Below are 19,690 nucleotides of genomic sequence, written 5' to 3'. Positions count from 1 at the left end.
CACAAGAAGCACTGACAATAGCTCAGCACCTAGGAGGCAGGTAGGTGAACAATGGTGTTGGATTAGTCCTCGTGTCGCTGAACCGGAGGGGAGCACATATTAACACCATTGAGTTCATTTTGGCCAACCAGATTAATTTTTTTCAATTTTTACTTATTACTGTAAATATAATTTTTAATTAGTATTGCAAACACCTACTAAAAGTACCAAGATCAACAGGTGATTTTTCTAGCATGAATTTAAACAAATAAAATCGTAATTCCATTTATGCTACATTTCCCCTAGAAATTACAGTATCAATTTTATTTAATAAGGTGCTGTAAATGAAAGTATATAAAAATTCTTCTACCGACTGCTTACATCAATATTAATGATTATCAAAGTTTTAAAAAAGTGTTTTTAATCAAGTAGTGATAACTATTTCAATTAGACAGTATAATTGTTTTAAAGGGTTGAAACTAGTCAAACATTAGTAAACAAAAAAACTCCTTGTCTAAGTAATAGTAAAGGATAAAGTAATGTAATAATATTTGCAAAAGCAATAAAAATAAAAATAATAAAATATAATAAAAATAAAAAATAAATATTTGTAATCATCTAATTATTTGAGACCTACTATATAGAAAAGCAGTGACTTTTCCTCTTTGTACAAGATTTCCAAATCTAAACATTTGCATATTCCTTTTGCCTAAACACTCTTCAAAATTATGCTCATGCAGCTCCAAATATTGGAACAGCACATTCCTCAATAAAAGCCAAATTTTCATTGAGAATGTCAAGCACCTCTGCACTATAAATCTATTTATATACATGCGCAACTGTGTGTGCATTTATAAGCAACCTTTTCTATCTCACTAATCTTATTATTTCAGAACTCAGTGCTTTAAGATGATGATATATAGTTTCGCGCAGCGATGACCAAACTGGTGGTAGTATACTCTGCACAAAGTCCTGACAACTAATGGCTTGAGATTTTAAGGTTCTTTGAACAGCAAGTTGCACCTTCCCTCAAGCCAAATAGCCCCTTCAACAATTACAGACACTTTCTCAAGACAGTTAGGAAAGCCCTGAGTTTCACAAGGCTATAGTCAATAAATAAGAATACCAGCTGCACTACAGTTGGAAGTGCTGCTATAAGGGATGGAAAGGAGCTAAAGAGACAATCTCCCCTCAAAACTACTTACGTGTTAAAGGGAGAGGGGAAAAGTTTTGTACTGCTGTTGGCATGAACCTATATTGTATATATAATCTTTCAGATTTTATGATTATTTAAATCCAGACCACATCCATTACAGCAGAGGAAAGAGTATTTCTTCTTGGGCTAACTTTTCTTAACTTATTTCCCCATAGCAAAGATAATGGATCACATGGATCACAGTTCTAAATGTCTGTTTTAGCAGCATCCAAAAGAATATTAAAATCTAAAGCAGAAGGTAATTTGTGAAGATTATTCACTTCAAAACTTGCTTTTATTCTCAATTTTTCAAAGATTTATGACCAAAAAGTAAGAGTTTTCACAGAACTATTAATCTAGCTTCTATTCTCTTAGTAATGGCCAAAAACAGCATGGAGTTTTTTTTGTTGTTGTTTGTTTTTGTTTTTTGTTTTTTGTTTTTTTTTTTTTTGTATGAGATTTTCTATTTCTATTCCTGTTTCTCAAAGATGTCTAATCTACAGGAAATACTGAATTCCATAGCAAATGTCTTTTTTTTTTTTTTTTAATAACCTAAAATTCAATCATAGTCTCTCATCCCATTTTCACAATTATATTACTATTGCCATCAGCAGTGGAAGCACCCATATTACAACGAACACATTGAGACAACAATTCATGTCAAACAACAGCAAACAGTAATGTGTAGAATTTTCACGCACGAACACCCACATGACCAGCTTTCCCTTTCAGTAATGTCTTAATTATATGAAGCATTTCTCCCAGTTAATTACCCGATTTCCTATAAGATAGGCCCATAACAAAACATGGTATATATCCTAACTATGACTACAGAAACTCTGCAAAATATCACCTCAACATTAGATGCCTAAAAACTAAAAGAACACAGTGGTCTTACGGGTTTCAAAAGTGACATTGGAAGCCACAAGCTTAAAACTTTTGCACCTTGTCTGTTCCATTTATTTTTTTGTTTTGTTTTCTTCTTCACATGTAAAAATACTTCAAGTTCTGCTTGGTACTACAACAAAAATATCTAATTTTACAAATAAAAATCTGCAGCTTCCAACAATACACAGTATGACTTATAGAGCCAGTGCAAAACCAAAAAAAAAAAAAAAGTAGAGAAGCTAGTAAATTAATCCTAACACCTCTGACTAATACAATATTCCAAGCAAAAACAAATTTCCAAGAAGTTAAATGACTCTTTCAGCACATACATATGTTTATTGCAGATAAAAAAGCCTGGAAATATTTGCTGGAAATTTCCATTAGCACCTATCTTGCATTCAGATTACAGATACGCAGCTACAACAATTTCTTTGGAAAAAAATACTGTCGTTAATGAAAAGCAATTACTCTAAATATTTTTGTAGAACTAGATATAGAAAAGTATTGACTTGCATAGTTTGGTTCTGTGTGCTGGTGATGCCTAAAACCTCCCCACATACAACCCCAGTACACAATACAGCTGTCTGCAGAGCTTCCAGATACATTTGGGAAAGCTTTTTTGATGCATGTTTTTAGGACTCAACAAAACCAATCATCATTCAGTGAAGTTCAGTCCCCCACTTTTTCTCTTCATTTAGATGGCTAAACATTCTTTCCAATCCTGTCTATATGTTTTAGAGAAACCAACAAAGTAAACTATCAGTCAATGTAATTGTATGCAAAAATGGTAACAACTCATCCCAACAAAAAGAAATACACCTGGAGAGGCATCAGAAATTAGAGTTACAGATTTAACACACACACACACACACACAAAGAAAAGAAAAGAAGGAACAACAAATATTGTTTTGCAATACTATATATATAGCAGGCATTATGAAGCTTCCAGTGGAGCACAGAGCTATTGTAAAGCAAATACAAAGAATCAACAATTCTACCAAGAAAATCAGAGATAACTGATTCACAAGTCATTTTAAGATACTGTACAAACTTCTATGCAAATATTAGCACACATTTATGTCTAACTGTACAGCTATGTACACAGTTAATGTAAGAAAACATTCAGCATGACATTAGTTATTATATATTAACTACTTACTATTAAGAGCCATAATATTATCTGTTCCTGGATGATGGAAGTTTATTCCCATACGCCCTGCAATGCAAATAAAAGCTATTTTTAATGTTTTATTTCAAAACTGAATGAATTTTGCTAATATTAAAAATTGCTAAAGGAGATGTACAGTCAGGGTAGCCAAAACTCCCATCTACCAAAGACAACCTGCCAAGAACAAACGTTTAAGATATGTAACACTGTACCTTTAACGTTACATACATAAAATACTGAAAATTGCAAAACAATGAAATAAATATTTCTTTAGTACATCCCTTTGGCTTTGTACTAGGAAAGTATTATATTCACCCTTTCAAAATAAGGCCTCAATGTTCAGCACTCCACTTGCTGCAGTTATGTCATTTATAGTGCTTCAAAGGCTTCAAATGAATACAGCATTATAAAAACACCACTAACTAGGTAAACATAAATCACTATTTTCCATACTGTGACACCAGAAGCCCTTGAGTTAACAGATCACTAGAGACTGGGAGCACTTACTCTGCTTTTGTATTCTTCTCTAAGAATCTGCCATCACTTACTATTTGAGATAAGTCACTGTGCTGAAGGGAGCTTTGTTCTAGTGGAGTACAGATGCTTTCCCGTACTTTGAAAAATATTTATTCTTGGCCCATAAGATGGGATCATCATATACAGCAGGTTCATCATGAAATTCAAATGAACTCTGCTGCTGTCAGATTCCCAGAAACTAGAAAGTACCAACTTTAAGAGTTGAAAGGTGCTGAAGAAGATTTTCAATAACTTCAGGAATTGAGGGGTGGGAAATAAAAATTAAAAATAAAAAATAAAAAAAAATCACACTGTACTTTGCTTTAGAGAAGACTGCTCTTACTGAGAAAGAATAGATTGAGCCAAGTAAGTGAACCAGCTTGACTACCATTCAGATTAGTTTTAGTTTCTTAGATACTACTTAATCAAGCTGAAGTGTTAAAAACATACTGAAGAAGCCAAAGAAACTTTGTAACAGGGCTTACTTCATTAATCCCCCTCCCACACACACACGCAATTTGAAAAATGTAAATGATTTAGTCATTGTTTGGAAAATGATAAAAAAAGATTATTATAGCCATGTAAACATTTATTTCAATTTTAGGCTTAAGTTACTTACAAGTGTTGTAACCTATTTCACATGCTCCCTGTATCTTTAGATCTGTGGTGAAGTTTAGGAGCTAAGTAGAGGGCTCACATTTATGCACTATGTTGGCATTCAGATATAGGAGCTTAAGACCCACTTACTACACTAAAGCAGCAATACAAACCAGTAAGTTCCTTCAGTGTAAATCCTCTTCCCTACTACTACAAAACCAAATTTAACAAATACACTTGGAAAAAACAGAGCTAAGGCCAATCTTCTCCAACATTTTTAGCTCCTATCAGTAAGTTAAAGCCTTCTATTTCAAGTCACAGAGACTGCTGTGCTGTAATTAATACTCTTTCTGAACAGATGTAACAGTTTCAGCACACTTCTGAAACGAGAGTCAAAAGCAGCTTAAGAAAAGCAAATAGATTTTCTTTACATTGTGATTTTCTCATTCTTTTAGAAAAAATGTGCCCCCATCCAGTAAGAGTAGTGACGGAAATAGCACCTGCAGAACAGAGGGGGGCAAGAAGAAAGGCAAACAAAATTTCCATTTTACTTTCCAGCTCCCCGAGCAAAGCTTCTTAAAGAGATCTTCATTAACTACTTCAGATTTCCTCATTACAGACCTAATCTCCTATAGTTCACGATATATTTTCATCACATTAATCTGTCAATGCAGAAACATTACGGTTGTATTATTTCTGTTAGGATAAGCTTGTGCTAAAATATTTCAGAAATCTTGCCAGACTCACAGTAATTCCCTTTGCTTAACTGCTTATTTTGTGAGCATAAGGTTACAGGCATTTTTTATTATTAGGACAAAAGGTGTACATAATGTACCCTTGTAAATTAATACCTGTAATGGAATAAAGCGGACTGCTACGAAAAAAAAAAAGAGTAACATTTGAATGCATAATGCTCGGATGGGTTCTCCCTCTTCCTTTGCTAAAGCTGAAATTGTGCAGTTTGACCGGCTTCAGAAATAGAACCGTATCTGTGACATCTGGGCTGGGTTTTTTCTTCCCTCCAGGCAGTCACTGGACCAGGTGCTGCTTGCATGACATTTTGTCACCTGCCCTTGGCCTGCTATTTTTAAACTGTTCTTGTCAGCTATCTTTTAAGAGGAGCAGAAAATACAGAGCAGCACAGGCAGAAGGACATGGTCGCGTACTGAGCTAAGCAGTAGTGGGTATAATTCTGTGCATCTTCAGAGGACCCCTACTGCGATTCTATGGAGACAGATTAACGGGACACTGGCAAAGCACACTTATATCAAAAGCATTCAAAATGGACTGGTAATGCACCATAAATAAAACAGTCACTCAAATTATATAGCCTCTCAATATTAGCTACATCTTCTGAATATCTTACTGTTTGAAACAAATTCTATTGAAGAAAAAAAAAAAAGCCATGTGCAGATTACAAAACTGCATAATTATTTAAGGAACAAGAATGAACCACAAAAGGTGCAATAAAACTGTGAAATGCAATTAGGAACACGCAGTCCCAAGGAAGTATTTGGGTTAAACACATAAATGACTATCAGAAAACAATCCTCATTAGGGAAATCACAAGTATGCTACCTGGACTTTTACAAAGCCCACAAGCACACATTTCCAAATACGGTTTTAATACGAACTCTCTAGATAAAATTTCCACTCTTCAAGAATCTGAAGCATAGAAGGCAGAATGCAGAGAGGTTACAGCGCAGAAGTTACATACTCCAGCAGTTCACTGAAGTCATAAATAGGAACCCTTTCTGTAACAACATCCCCAGTACTTGTACTCAGCATACATCTGCCGTTTTCAGTTTGCCTGTCTTGGTTTCATAGCTATCTACTGAATATATCTTCAATTACATACTTTTATAACACACACTTTCTAGGACTGTAACAATAATCACACAAGTCCTTTTCTTTCCTATATAAAAATAATAATAATAATAAAAAGAATCCAGTTCTATACCTCTTTCTTTTTAAACATTTCAGAGCATAAACAAGGTTTTAACCATTCTTGTATAGCCCAGGCTAGTCTTTTGCGTGTCTTCTTATGTCAATAAATTCCTTAAATTCTCTCTCCTAACAGGATTTGGAGAGACTTCTCTGGCTGGACTTCCTAAGTTCTCTGCTGCATGTCCAATATGCTTATTATGGCAGAGAGCCTGATTCCTTCTTGGAGCACATCAAACATATGCATCTTCTCTTCTGTATTACACTGGAAATAAGAGCATGCTATCTTTGCTAAATGAAATTAATTCAAGTTAAATAGTTAAATTCAGTATCTTATTTTCTTAATGCATTAGTTTTCAAAGGCATTTCAGAGCCCTGTCTACACTTCTGGTCAATTTATAATTATCACTTCAGTCAGGTGGAAATGCTTTCACTGAAGATGAATTTAATTCTTAATAAGTTAATGTTTAAGCCGGTGAGTACGTTTCTTGCCTCCCAATTCATCCAAATAATTTCTTTTTAAATGCTCCTAATTAGTGTCATTGCAGAAGATCCAAAGTCATATTTTGTCTGCCTTTGTCTACTCAGACCTAAGTACTTGAGCTAGGAGTTTCAGAATCCTTAGTTCATTTGTTCCTCCTCCACTCTTCTCTATGCAGCATCTTGGTATTCACTTGCGTAGGGGTTCAAATAGTGCTGTGTCACCAGAACAATCTAAATCTAATTTATCTAATCCTAAAATACTCCCATTCTTTGTAGAAAAATATAATGATTTTGAAACAATTCAGAAAACTTTCTAGCAATTGAGGAAGTATACCTTTCACCAATACATAATCCAATTTTGTAGAGTTGTCTAGATAAGTTTGAGTTAACAGTTTTAAGAAAGAATGTTGTTCCAGATATAATAAACATAAATATCAGGCATGGTTTTACTACTATTACAGGATTTTTGGCAGCATCCAGTGCCACATTTGCCTATAACAGTTCCCTTACTCTCAACTCTAAAACCCATTACTTCTAGCAGACATTCTTATGAGCACAATCTGTTCACAACTACATGTAAAACTGATCTTTGATTTCATCATTGTGCATATGCGCCTGTGTTACTATTATTTTCCTGTGGCTGAAACAAACACTAGTGATTAACCAGTTCCAGATCTGCAAGTAACATTTTTGCTTTAGGAGATTTCTGAATTATATTCACTTTTTCTTCTTAAGTACATTATGTTTTTTGTTTGTTTGTTTTAATTTGTGAAACCCTAATCAGATTCTTGATATGAACATTCACCCAGTGAAAGATTTTTAAGATTACAGTTAACTATTTTCATCAGTTTTATATTAGAGTCGACATTCCAAGAAGTTATGTTTACAGCTGGTTATATATCAAATAAGACTTGTTGCACTGTTACACCTCCTGGCTTTCACTAAGATTGACCACCTATACCAATTCAGTAGCTGGCATTTGGCATGAGATCTGCTACGAAATAGCCAAGGCAGCCTGGTTTTAACAGATCCTGAACTCACTGGGAAGGAGAGCTTCCTCTCAGTTCTTAAGATTGCTGTTGATATGAGTCACAGGTTTTGACTAAAGACTCCAGTCAAACTCCAAGGTCAAATGAAGCTGTCAACAGGACTAGGTCTACTCTAGTTCCTTAATAATAATACCTCCTTGATGATTCTTATCTCTTCTATCATATGATTTTGAAGCTGGTACCAACAAAAGGCATTCCATACTGCAATGATTATTTGGATGGACAGGTAGCAAGTCAGACAGAGCAAAGTTCGGACACAGATGTGCAAAAATCAAACCAAGACCAATACTACCTCAAACATCTGAAACAACAGTAGACCCCTGAATGCATATGGGCACAAATAATTTACAGCAAGCACATGCACCCCTGGCTCAACATGGCCAAAAAGTGTGAAACGTGTGCATGCATGTAGGAGTTTAAAACATTTTTATCTGAATAAACCTTAGGCCATTCTCTCTTTCCACCCTACCCCCAGTACAGACACCTGACACTGATACTATACTAACACAACAAATGTGCCCAAACCAATTTTAAAAGCAACAACTGTGTAAGCAAAGGTCTGTACAGAGAATTATAAAAATAAAAGATAACTCCATGAAGAACTTTCAGGGTTTCATCTGTTTGGTTGGTTGTGTTGTTTGTTTTTTAAAGGCTATCTATAATTTGTTCACACCTATAATTTAGGCACCTATTTGGGAACCAGATATCTTTTGCACATTAACATACTCAGCAGAACAAAATACTACTGTTTGCCAGAACAAAAAAACAGAGATCTATTACTGTGTTCTCACAGTATATATTATTACTGTGCAAATAGTTAGCGTGGCAATGGGAACAGAAGTGTGCAATTAGCAGCTATGAATATCAGTAACAAAGCCTGCTGATACTAACTTCTTCCTACCACTGACTACACGAGTATATGCCATCGGCAGAGAAAGCAACCTATAAAATAAAACACCATACACATTACAATGAAATGCATTCTTCTAAGGCCAACTGGATTGCTCCAATAAAACACAAAGGTCTCACATTTCAGTGGTGCAAACATTTTTAGCCTGAAAACAGTTATATTTTCAAAATATTACTATCTTAAAAGCAAGACCTAATGAACAAAAAAGGAAATCTGGCTTTACCTATGAGGAGCAGACAAGGATGTCTGCTCCTCATATACACAAATATATCACAAATATACCCATTCTACATGCAGCTCTAGAACTGTATGTAAAAATTGGTATTCTCACTGGGCAGGCCAGTGGGGAATAAAATCAACCCCTAAAAAAGGAGATTTTTCCATCACCAGCCAGTACGAAAATATATAAAACCTTCAAAAGAGCAGAGAAGTGAGGAGAAAAAACAAACAAACAAACAAACAAAAAAAAACAGTAAGGAAAACAGCAAGGACAGTTCTCAATAGTACAATATAAAAATGGAAATAAAGAGAAGGAAAAGAAAAAAAAACAACATGCATCTGTATCCCCAGTTCCATTAAGAAAACAATGGGAAGAAAGGAAGAAAAAGCCCCAGTCCTGCTGAAAACAGGTAAGACAAGGACATGCTGGATGCCAGCAACAAATTAAGAAGCACGGTCATACTACAGAATCACTGCATTAAGCACTTCTTAAATTTAAGAAATATGAGGTCTTCAGTGGTCATATTCTGTCCTGAAACAAACATTAAAGAGGATTTTCTTGAATAAGGAGTGATTAAAATCCAAAGGAAACACAGTATGTTTCCTTTAAAAGGATTAGCTCGGGTGGCCTAATTTTGCACATAAATAGATGTGCAAACATCTGTCTGCTCACTCTGATTTACATGTTCATTTACCAAAAGGCGTCTGATGAGCATCAGGATTTTAAGAAAAGCTGTTACAATGCACTTTTTCTAACAAAAGTGTTGCAAAAAGCTCTGACTGGGTGGCATGCCCACTTCTAGGGCTGAGATGATTGCATTTGTTCTATTTGCATGACCTTTGTGTTCAGCTGCTGATTGCAAACAAATGTGATCGTTCACCTTCACTTTTCTCAGGTCATGTGGCAAACTTACTGCTTTACTTACAAAAAGCTTATGAACAATTAGAGCAGAACAAAATCCAGTGTCATGCACTAAAATTAACTGAAGATCAAGATGGAAAGCAAAGTTCCATTCTATAAGTATTACCATATTCTCTAACTCATATAATCTTCAAACACTTTGGCAAACTTCATAAACAAGTTAGCCAAGTTAAACATAAACATGAAATCTTAAATTTGACTTAGTTTTCACATGACCTGATGCAGTCTTTACAATAACTAATGTATAGTAACCCCAATATCTTCAGTTTTCTATTGTGCAAACGTATGGGTAGCATTCAAATTAACTATTGAAAATCAAGATGAAATGTCCTACCACAGATGCTGTTTCTACCTCTGAACATTAAATTTGCAGTTAAAATCTCAAACAATCTCAGAAAAACAAATGCTAACATAACCAAGCATGTTCATTCTACTGAAATAGCATCACATAATTAGCACATATTTTGTCATGTATCCTTCTGCAGTTTGGTATCTAGTAAAAGTAGTTCTAATATAGCCTACTCTGGAAGTTCTGCTTGTACGTGTTGTCTCCAAATATACTTGAAGATATACCACACTGACACTATAAAAACCTCAGAATTCTTGCTTACTTGGGGATTTGCACATTACAACGTTTGTTTTCAATCTTACTTGGAATAAAAACCAAAAATTACAGTTATCCACCATGACAGTAAGTTTAAAAAACATGTATTTCAGAGGGCTATAACTTTCTTCCTCAATTTCATATTTTGACTCAGTTTCATGACCTGTCAGTGGCACATGTGCATAGCATATGATCTAACACAGCTGAAATATTTTATTTAATTAAAAATAGAACAAAGGCAGCTGCTAGTTACTACTGATCAAAATATTTTTTATAGATCAGAATGCCTCAGTTTGTGTTGCAATGCAATAGTTTGACACAGATAAACACATTGCAACAGTGACATATTACACCATAGACATGAGAGACTTTGATGTAGGAAAGAGATGTTTTAGTTGGTAATAAGCAGCAGCTCCCCATAGTTATTCTGATAATTCAGTTTTGCCCTTACCATTGGTATGTAGGGCACACATACCAACAGGTTATGGAGTATTGCAAATATATCCTTCCCTTGCTAAACAAATCTCTCCTCCATGTTTCTGTGGTGTATAGTATATTTATTTTCTGAGCTGAAAATAAAAGGAGATGTGCAGTTCAGGAAAAGTCTTAGAAAAACATTGCACACTTCTGCCAGGGATGTTGGTTTATGATTGACACAAAACAACCAGATGCACTTGGCCACATACAGTAATTCATCTTTAACTACAAGAAACATATAGGCTTCTTTGCTGTCCCCACTCCCCCCATTTATTTTTTTCAGATGAGAAAAGGATTTTTTGTATTGACTGAAAGAGGGGAAAAGAAAATGTTGAAACTTATCTTGACAGCAAATAAAGCAGGTAAGGAAATCTGTCCAACTATCTTGGATGAGGAAAAAGAAAATGAGACTTCTTTTTAAAGAGTTTACAGCCTTCACACAGCTCCCAGACTACAAGGACAGGAGAGGAACATTGAGCAGGGTATTTCTATCTGGCAGAAAAAGCTGGGGCAGGGGGGAGAATCAGTTTCAGACAGAAAAACAGTAAGAGCTGACACTGAAAACCTGCCAAGACTAGGCTCAAGATAAATTGCAACATAGATAAATTAGGAGCTTATCCTTCTAAGTCCAGAATCCTCCAAGTTAGATATCAAATCTCTCTTACAGCATGAAACACCCAAAGAGAGCTAAGTGACCCTAGCTAGAGAGGACCAAGCAAGCCTGCCAAACAGGCTGAGTCCATACTGTGTCAATACAAGTAATTCAATATTGTCAGACTGAGGATCATTTCGTTTCTGCTGCACTAAAATCCTTCCGTATTTCTCTTGTTCCACACTTGAAACACCACCAAAAAATCCACTAAATCACATGCCCTCTTAAAGCCAAGTGGATCATGCTTTATATTTATTATTTTTTTTTAAAAAAAAGTTATCTGCTTCAGTGACCTTGGAATAAACTTGATTTTTACAAGTCACTTTGTCTGATCATACATCAGATTCAGAGACAGCATGAAGCTTCAACTACCATAAACAAGACGGACTTCCTTTCACGCTCCTGAACTTTTCCCTTACCCACACTGAACAGAGCAGAGCATAAAGAACTGACCACAATGAGAAGAAAGCAGCACCATTACAGTTTGCTCCTTATGTCAGAATCTTTTAGTTAACCCTCCCATTCACACTCGAGTCGAGAGCCCTTGCTCAATAATAATTATTTTTTGTTTTAAGGACCTGTTAAAATGTGAGGGGCTGCATATGACAAGAGGGGCTATGCATCAAGCAATGTTACAAGATTCAGATAAATCACAACCAATATTTCACTAATGAACAAATGATATACAGAGTGCTTCTAAAAATAGGTATTTACTAAAGACTTTTTTGCCAGTGGCAAGCTGAAATAATCCTGAAATATCTGCACTGGTTTTGTAACTTGCATTACAGATTCTAACACATGTACAGCTTTTGCTAGAGTATTGAAATCTTTGAGTTTTCAAAGTCAGAGTCTTGTGCTACTCATCTTTTTATCCCTTCCATTTAAACATTTTGAAAGTAAATATTAAAACTAATAAGGCCAACTGACTTGTAGACACTGTTAGCTACAATTGAGAAAACAAAGCTTGTTTACCTTGTTTTTTAAACTGGTGCGTATGTGTATGGTTGTTTTACTTTTGACCTACACAAGAAAATACTGCACAAAAACTAAGGACAGTCACAGATGCTAGAGGAAGGGAAGATTTAAAAGGGAAAAACACACCCAATTTACTATGAAAGTAAGAGGAGGTAAAGTGGAGTAGCAGCAGCTCAGGGTTGGTTAAGATAATAAGATTACAAAACTAAGAGTTTTCATTTAACACAAGCAGCATTCACAGAGGAACATCTATGAGAAACTGAAAAATCTGTCTGAAGCATACAAACAGTATACTTGGAAAGCTTACAGAAGAAAACTAGTGAACATGTGGTAGTGGCTGGAGAAACAAGCAAAACCAAGTAGAGTTGATTGCTTATTTTATCAAGGTGATTACAAACTGAAATGTGCTGATACTGTAAGGGGGAGAGAGAGGTGGGACAAACAAGAAACAAGTGAGTTTATAAGTCAAGGTGAAGTGAAATCAGAGGGACGGCAGCTGAAAAGCTGCATCTGTAGCATGGGAAAAGGAGAGTCGGAGGTACAGAAGTGTCAATCAGCTTTAACGAAGAAGGCACCAACAAAAAGGTTACAGAATGATTTGAGGAGTAGATCAAAGTTTTATGGATGAGAAGGATTCAGTTAAAATAGTACTGTAGATCTATTTAAGTCAGAGGAAAACAGCAATTCTAGGGGGGGAGAACAACCATGTCCTGGGACAGCCACTCCCATGAATATCGCCAATCACGCTGCCTACTCTGAAAACTGGAGTGGAGGAAAGGGCACGCCAGGTCAGGCAAGGCTGGAGGTTAGCAAAGTCAGCCCTGCACTTGGAAGTAGGAGGAAAAAAAGCAAGGGAGGAATTAACTACACCAATGGAAAAACAACAGCTGGGCAGAGATGGAGAGAGAGAAAACTAATAGTAAACAAGAATTCTCCAGAAGTTACTGGTCTGGTAGTTGGAAGCAAGCTAAGTAACAAAGCAGAAAGGCCAAAGCAGGGGAGAAGCACTGAGAAAATACAATAGTTAGAAAGAGCACATTCAGTGAGTGACAGAAACATTTGTAAAACTAGCAATCATACTGGCAAATGGAATAGATCAACTCCAACTTTACAGTTAATACCCAGCTCCTTGGTTTGGTGCTTTGAGCAGAAGAAAAACAGTTCCTACTGCTTTCAAATATCTCCTTAAACTAGTCTGTCTCCTACACAAATTGATAATGACCATAATATTTTCACCTCTGTGAGGTTGTTTTGAAAAATATATTTTGTTTGGAAAGCAAGGAGATATTAAATAAAGCCGATAATCTCACGTTACCTCAGGCTTTGAGGTACCTACAAAACACCAGCATTACATGGTGTTATGGTGCTGCTGCACGTGCCATCTGCAACACTTAGAGGACTATCTCAGCTGAGTATTGAAAACCTCATGATAGAACGAGCCAAGGATACAACAGAATTAAGTATTTGTACCCATTATTACTTTATGGGCTAATATTATAATCTAAAAGCATTTTAAAAACCGTTATTAAGGGACATTAATAAAAGTATAAGCAAAATTGCTTGTGTGATTTTAAGGTCTATCTTCTAGATTAATACAATTTCTAATCCAATCTTCCTCATTTTTTCATTCTCAGGTTCATATGAAAATTCAATCTTTAAAAAAGTGAGTCTCAATTTGTGTATTTAACTATGTACCAAATTGAAAAACACCGTGGTTTAACTAGGATATAATCAACTTAATAGGGCACAATGAACATCTAAATCTGCTTAGTAATAATTTGTTGTTGTGTTTTTGTCATTGTTGTTTGCTTTGCTTTTGCTTCTTTGTTTAAATGGACATAGAAAATACCATTCATATTCAATGTATATCCAGCAGAAATCTCAATTTTGTGGAGCTAGGCCTTTATAAGTTTCAGGTTAACATTTATGTTGTAGGACTACGATCAGAATAGAGATGCAACAGTGTTTCTTGCTATTTTAAACAGGTGGAAAACGGTTAAAGGCACAGAAGTACAGTACAGGAAATATCAGGATAATTTGGAAAGCCCAGGTTAAAAGAGCTGAGAGTACAGAACTGAGCTTGGAATGATTGTAAAATCTCTGTACCCAGAAAGATGATGAAAGAGGCACATGACCAAGAAGAAATATTTTTCCACAGATACTATTAAACAGGAAGGGAAACAAATGAGGTAACTGTCACATCAGAAAAGTACGTATACATGTAGTTGCATCTGAAGAGCCATACAAAACAATTTCTTCTCTATAGGTTCCAGTGTCCTGATTTCTTAGAGTTTGGGAATAATTTTCAGCTCAATGCTTCCCTTGCATTTGGCTTACTGTTAGCTTCAGTCTTCAAAGTAAGAAAATAAACATTAAAAAAAATAGCAGCTAGTTAGCAAGAATGTGTACCTATTTTGAAACTTAACCAAAGAAAGATTAAGACAGAGGACAGTGACAGTCGATTAAGATTAGTTATTCACTGAAAAGCTTCCACAACCTTTTACTACTCCATATCATTAGTATTAAAAATAGTTTAATCTCCAATGCTGCACCTGGTAGAACAAATACAGTTCAGTAGCATAAATAGCCCAACTTTCCTAGCACTTAACAACACCTAACAGTTGTTGGCTCCCATTGAAAACATGAAACCCAAATCAAGAAATACATTTAAAAACAAGCCTTAAACAACTGTAGAGAGTAAGTTTGATACTATGGCACTTTTAGAACCCTGTGTATTAGCTGATGATCCATAAACACTAGTAATATTAACTTTGAACAAGACTTTCAACATAACAATTGGACTCCAGTTGCACTGCATATTTTCTGAATTGAACAGTGCAAAAAGTTTCAGAATAACTAGTTTTTAGATAATACCATGTGCACATATACCAAAGTGTGTACATATTTCATCTTATCTTCCAGCGATAGAGGTGATTAGCTTAAGATGGGAAACAGAAGTTTTGCATAAATGACAACTCGTTCATTAGCAAAAAGTTCATAGCAATACTGAAAAGCTGATTTTTGTTTAAAAACCAAGCAAGCATGGACATATGAATATTCCTAACCTGTAAAATGATTCCTCCACATTATATCAGCGAAACTCATTGGTGGGCCACTGGGAGGGTAGTGTTTACCTTTCAGAGGCTCATGATCAGTCCTTATCATATCCATTAAGGAATTTTCCAAAGAGTGCAAGTTAAAAGTGTCATAGGGCCTATTCCGGTCCTAAAAGAAAAGAAAGAAAGAAAAAAAAAAAAAGGAAAGAAAAACGGTTTTAGAATAATCATTTTCTAACACAGGCTCATTTCTTATTTTCCAAAACTCCAAAATAATGCAATTCTACTTTTCTTCTTGATAGAACTTTTTATGTTACAAAAGAGATTGGTAAACAGAAACCTATAATTGTTTAAATAATACCCCATGTTTTTTAACTGCTGCTTTCACCACAACAGCCAGACACTGATATTTTTCAATACTTCTCTGAAAATATACATACAAACAATAGATAAATGGAAACATTGACATTCAAATAAGTTAGAAATACAGCAATATTCATGTGTACACTGGAGAAAGGAAATTGTTTCAGAGTTCAGAGATTTTTGTTTTATAGCTTCATCTACTGCCTTGTGTTGTCACAGTGCTACCATAACACAAAGCAGAAGCAAGCAATGTTCAACAAACCAGCATGAACATTTATCCCAGAAAGTACCAAGTAATTTTTCAAATGTCAACCATGAATCTCACAGTTTTAAGGAAAGTACGGTAGAAGCAAGACAAAAGAAATCATAGGACAGGATATGCAACACTTTCAGAATAGGGTACTCAAAAACCTGACTAAAGGTTTGTTTGTATTGTTTGCAAGTCTCATTGTTACCTTGCTGCAGTTCATCTTCTGCTCTTACATAATTAGAATGAAAAAATAAAATAAAAAACACTTTTAATATGCCTATTAAAATAACCACTTTCAAAAAGTTCATGAATGATGTTACAGTGTGAACCAAAGATTCACTGATCTCTCATATCTGGAGTGCTGTATGCAACGTGACAGCATAAAAAGTGGTCCCTTCGTTGGAGTCCACTTCAAAAAAACAACAAACAAAAAAACAACCAACAAACAGAAAACATTAATTTTCTTATTCTACTCACTATCATTCAAAAGTAAACCAGAAGTATATACAAGATAACATTTTTTTCTTTGGTCTCTGTATTATGCTAAAATTAATAGAATCTCAGCTGTGCAAACTGAAACCTTCAGTATCAGGTTTATGCCATCAAAATTCCTGCAACAACATTTTCCGTATGCTGGTTAGAAGTTAACCTTGCTTAAAACTATAAAATTCAAAATCTTTGGACCAGGAGCAGCAGTATCCATAGGCCTTCTGCAGCTGCCATACAAATGCCAACATTTGCATGATATGTAAAAAAAAAAAAAAAAAAATGCACTTGCTCACCTACACAAATAGATCAATATATGCACATAAACACATTGCACATGGAATAAAATTTATGCCCGGGAAATCTAAAATAGATATTGGGAAAAAAAAATGTGTTTTTGTTTTGTTTTCTGTGTTTTTATCTAACACAATACTTCGACTCAGTGTTTGGCAACATGCAGTAGGTTAGAAAAGTTTGTTTTATTTCATATTCTTAAAAGAAATATAAAGCCAGATTGAAAAGTATCACTTAGCTGAAAGAAAAATCCATTCTTGTAATATATTAATAATTTCATATTCTGCTCAAAATAAGAAATTCAGTCATTTGTTTATATTTGTTTCTTTTAAGTACCTTATTCTGTATTGTGATTAGGTCAGGAGCTCAAGTGTTGCAAAACTGAACTACAGCATCTTTGAGAAGAGAAAATCCAAAAGTAACTATATAGCTTATATCTTGAAAAAGTGTAAGGAAGCATATTTCAGTCAGATTAGTGCCCTGATTTGCTTTACTACACAACTGTACTACCAGAGATTATAGCTGGCTAAACCAGGGCAGATTTGTTAGGATGAAGGATCCTTCTAACCTTAAGGGGAATACAAACCTGCTATATATTTTCAAGATGAAATTACACCTACGTTGGACAGAGGAAGATCAATTTAATCAAAACACTTACCAAGGCCCTTCATCAAGTTAAATCAAGGAAATGCAGACAACCAATTTTTCCAAGTGTGTTGTAGTGCATACAAAAGTATACAGTGTACTTGCTGTAGATTTTGTAGAGTTGGTGATAAACAAGAGTGAACAATCTAGCTCCTAAGTGAAAAAGCTACTACCATTACTCTCAGAAGCTTTCATTAGAAATTTCACTTCAGTAGAAACTCATTTGTAAACAGCATATTTGAAGATTGTTTTCTAAATTCAGTAATTTCTTACAAGGAGCCTGGTGTTCCTGCACACACACACATTTCCTTATTTCTCTGCATGAACAGGTTCTCCTGGTTTGGTGAACTGATACTGTTCTATCTCCCCGTTTTGCCATTTGCATTGTTTCATCAGACTACCGATCTGCTGCCAAGCAGTCCCAACAATGGAAACAATTCACAAAGGTTCTCAGCAGCACATGAAAATGTTGCAAGAAGGTTCTGGGACTAGAACCACAGTCAGAAAGCAAAATATCAACCACAGAATGATAAAGCAGACTAAAAAAGTTTGGAAAAGCAGTTTGAAAATCCTGCCACTATGGATAATCTGCTGGGGCCTAAACATTACAAAGATCTAAATAAGGGACTAAATCATGGATAAAAGAGAGATCTGAAGTCTGGTCTCGGCTTTCCACCTTTAAATATTCTACTATTCATTGAAAATGTCAAACCACACAGTGTCTACAAACTGTCTCTTTATTTATTAAAGAACAAACAGTAACTTTCCTAGAAAATATATGCAGAGTTTTGACAGTAAAATAAAACGAGATATTACAATAATCTGTTTTACCTGCCTTTCACACTCTTCTGCATATGCACTATACTAACCTTTAATTACACAACCATAATAATTTTTCAGAGGTCTCCAGACTCCATCCAATGAACATAATGAACCTCATCTAGGAATGAATCAAACCTGTGCTTTGAAGAAGTCTGTTTATCTCTAGGACTGACGCCTGTGTTGCTTACTGCAGGAGATGATTGAGGTATAACCTGTGTTGTCAGCAAATTCCAGAAAGGAAAAAGATATTCTTTAAAGTTAAGGGATACCTTAATTATGAAACAAAGATTACTTAGCAATACCTGTAAGTTCTCTGAAAGATGCAATTTACATGTATGTATATCCTATTATTTGAAATCAAAAGAACTTTTCCCCTTTGCTATACCCTGTAATAGAGTGCACTTTGTTTTGTTGCCTTTCCACTCAGAGCACAGGCATGTAAGGGCAAAGCATGCCCAGCACAACTTCAGTCCCTTATCAGTAGACACACAAACCATGCCTTTATTGGTGAAGAGGGAAAGGTAAAGATGGGAAAAGAACATCTGACCACGTGGGCTGTGAGTACCTCCATGATAGTTATAAACGATCTTTAAATAAATGATGGTCCACATGCATATGCTTACAATACAGAAGCTTTCAAAGAATTTTCCTCATCTTAACTTATCAAAATCAGTTTTGGAGTTCTTCATGTAAACAGTAATAATCACCACTGCTTTACCAAACATGTTAGGACCACTTAAGGCTTCATTGGGCGCCAGGCAGCTGGAAACCGCAGACTGCAAGGGGCATTTCTCATGGTGCTGCTGTGGCTACTTGCATTCCAAAAAGCTGCATCTCCAGCACAGCAACTGATTCCACCTTACAGGTCTCAAAGATAAATGGATAATAAATTGCATCAAATAGACGCAAACAGTAGGAGATCTTCAAAAGGTGGAATAACAACACAAACATAAAACTCTTGAGGGAGAGCACAAAGTAACATACTCCATATTGGCAGCATGAGCTAACACAGCAAGATCATGTCTTGAATTAAGCAAAACACTGACATCACTTCAAGAGTTGATACATGTCTTTGGGATGGGGGGACATGGGACAGCATGAAATAGACCCTAATACAACCTGGCTTCCTCACTACCTCTTTTAGCCTGAACATGTAGCCCAAAGGAATTGGAACTAATGAGCTGAAAAAGGAAATG

The 19,690-nt window shown here is 35.3% G+C and overlaps 1 protein-coding gene across 3 annotated transcripts in view; it reads right to left on the bottom strand.

Moving 5' to 3' along the window:
* CPEB3 (cytoplasmic polyadenylation element binding protein 3) overlaps window positions 1–19,690 on the bottom strand; it is an 85,313-nt gene that overhangs the window by 44,785 nt on the left and 20,838 nt on the right. For 2 of the 3 annotated variants that reach the window (XM_084290398.1, XM_084290397.1), the window contains exons 3-4: window positions 15,644–15,803; window positions 3,222–3,278 (exon numbers count right to left, since the gene is read on the bottom strand). In XM_084290398.1, coding sequence (XP_084146524.1) covers window positions 3,222–3,278; window positions 15,644–15,803 — 217 coding nt within the window. The remainder of the gene's footprint in view (window positions 1–3,221; window positions 3,279–15,643; window positions 15,804–19,690) is intronic. The other variant, XM_084290399.1, reaches the window with a different exon arrangement.

Source organism: Netta rufina, assembly GCF_964035555.1.
Source record: "Netta rufina genome assembly, chromosome: 7".
NCBI classification, from domain to species: domain Eukaryota; kingdom Metazoa; phylum Chordata; class Aves; order Anseriformes; family Anatidae; genus Netta; species Netta rufina.
This window is presented reverse-complemented; position numbering and strand designations above follow the sequence as displayed.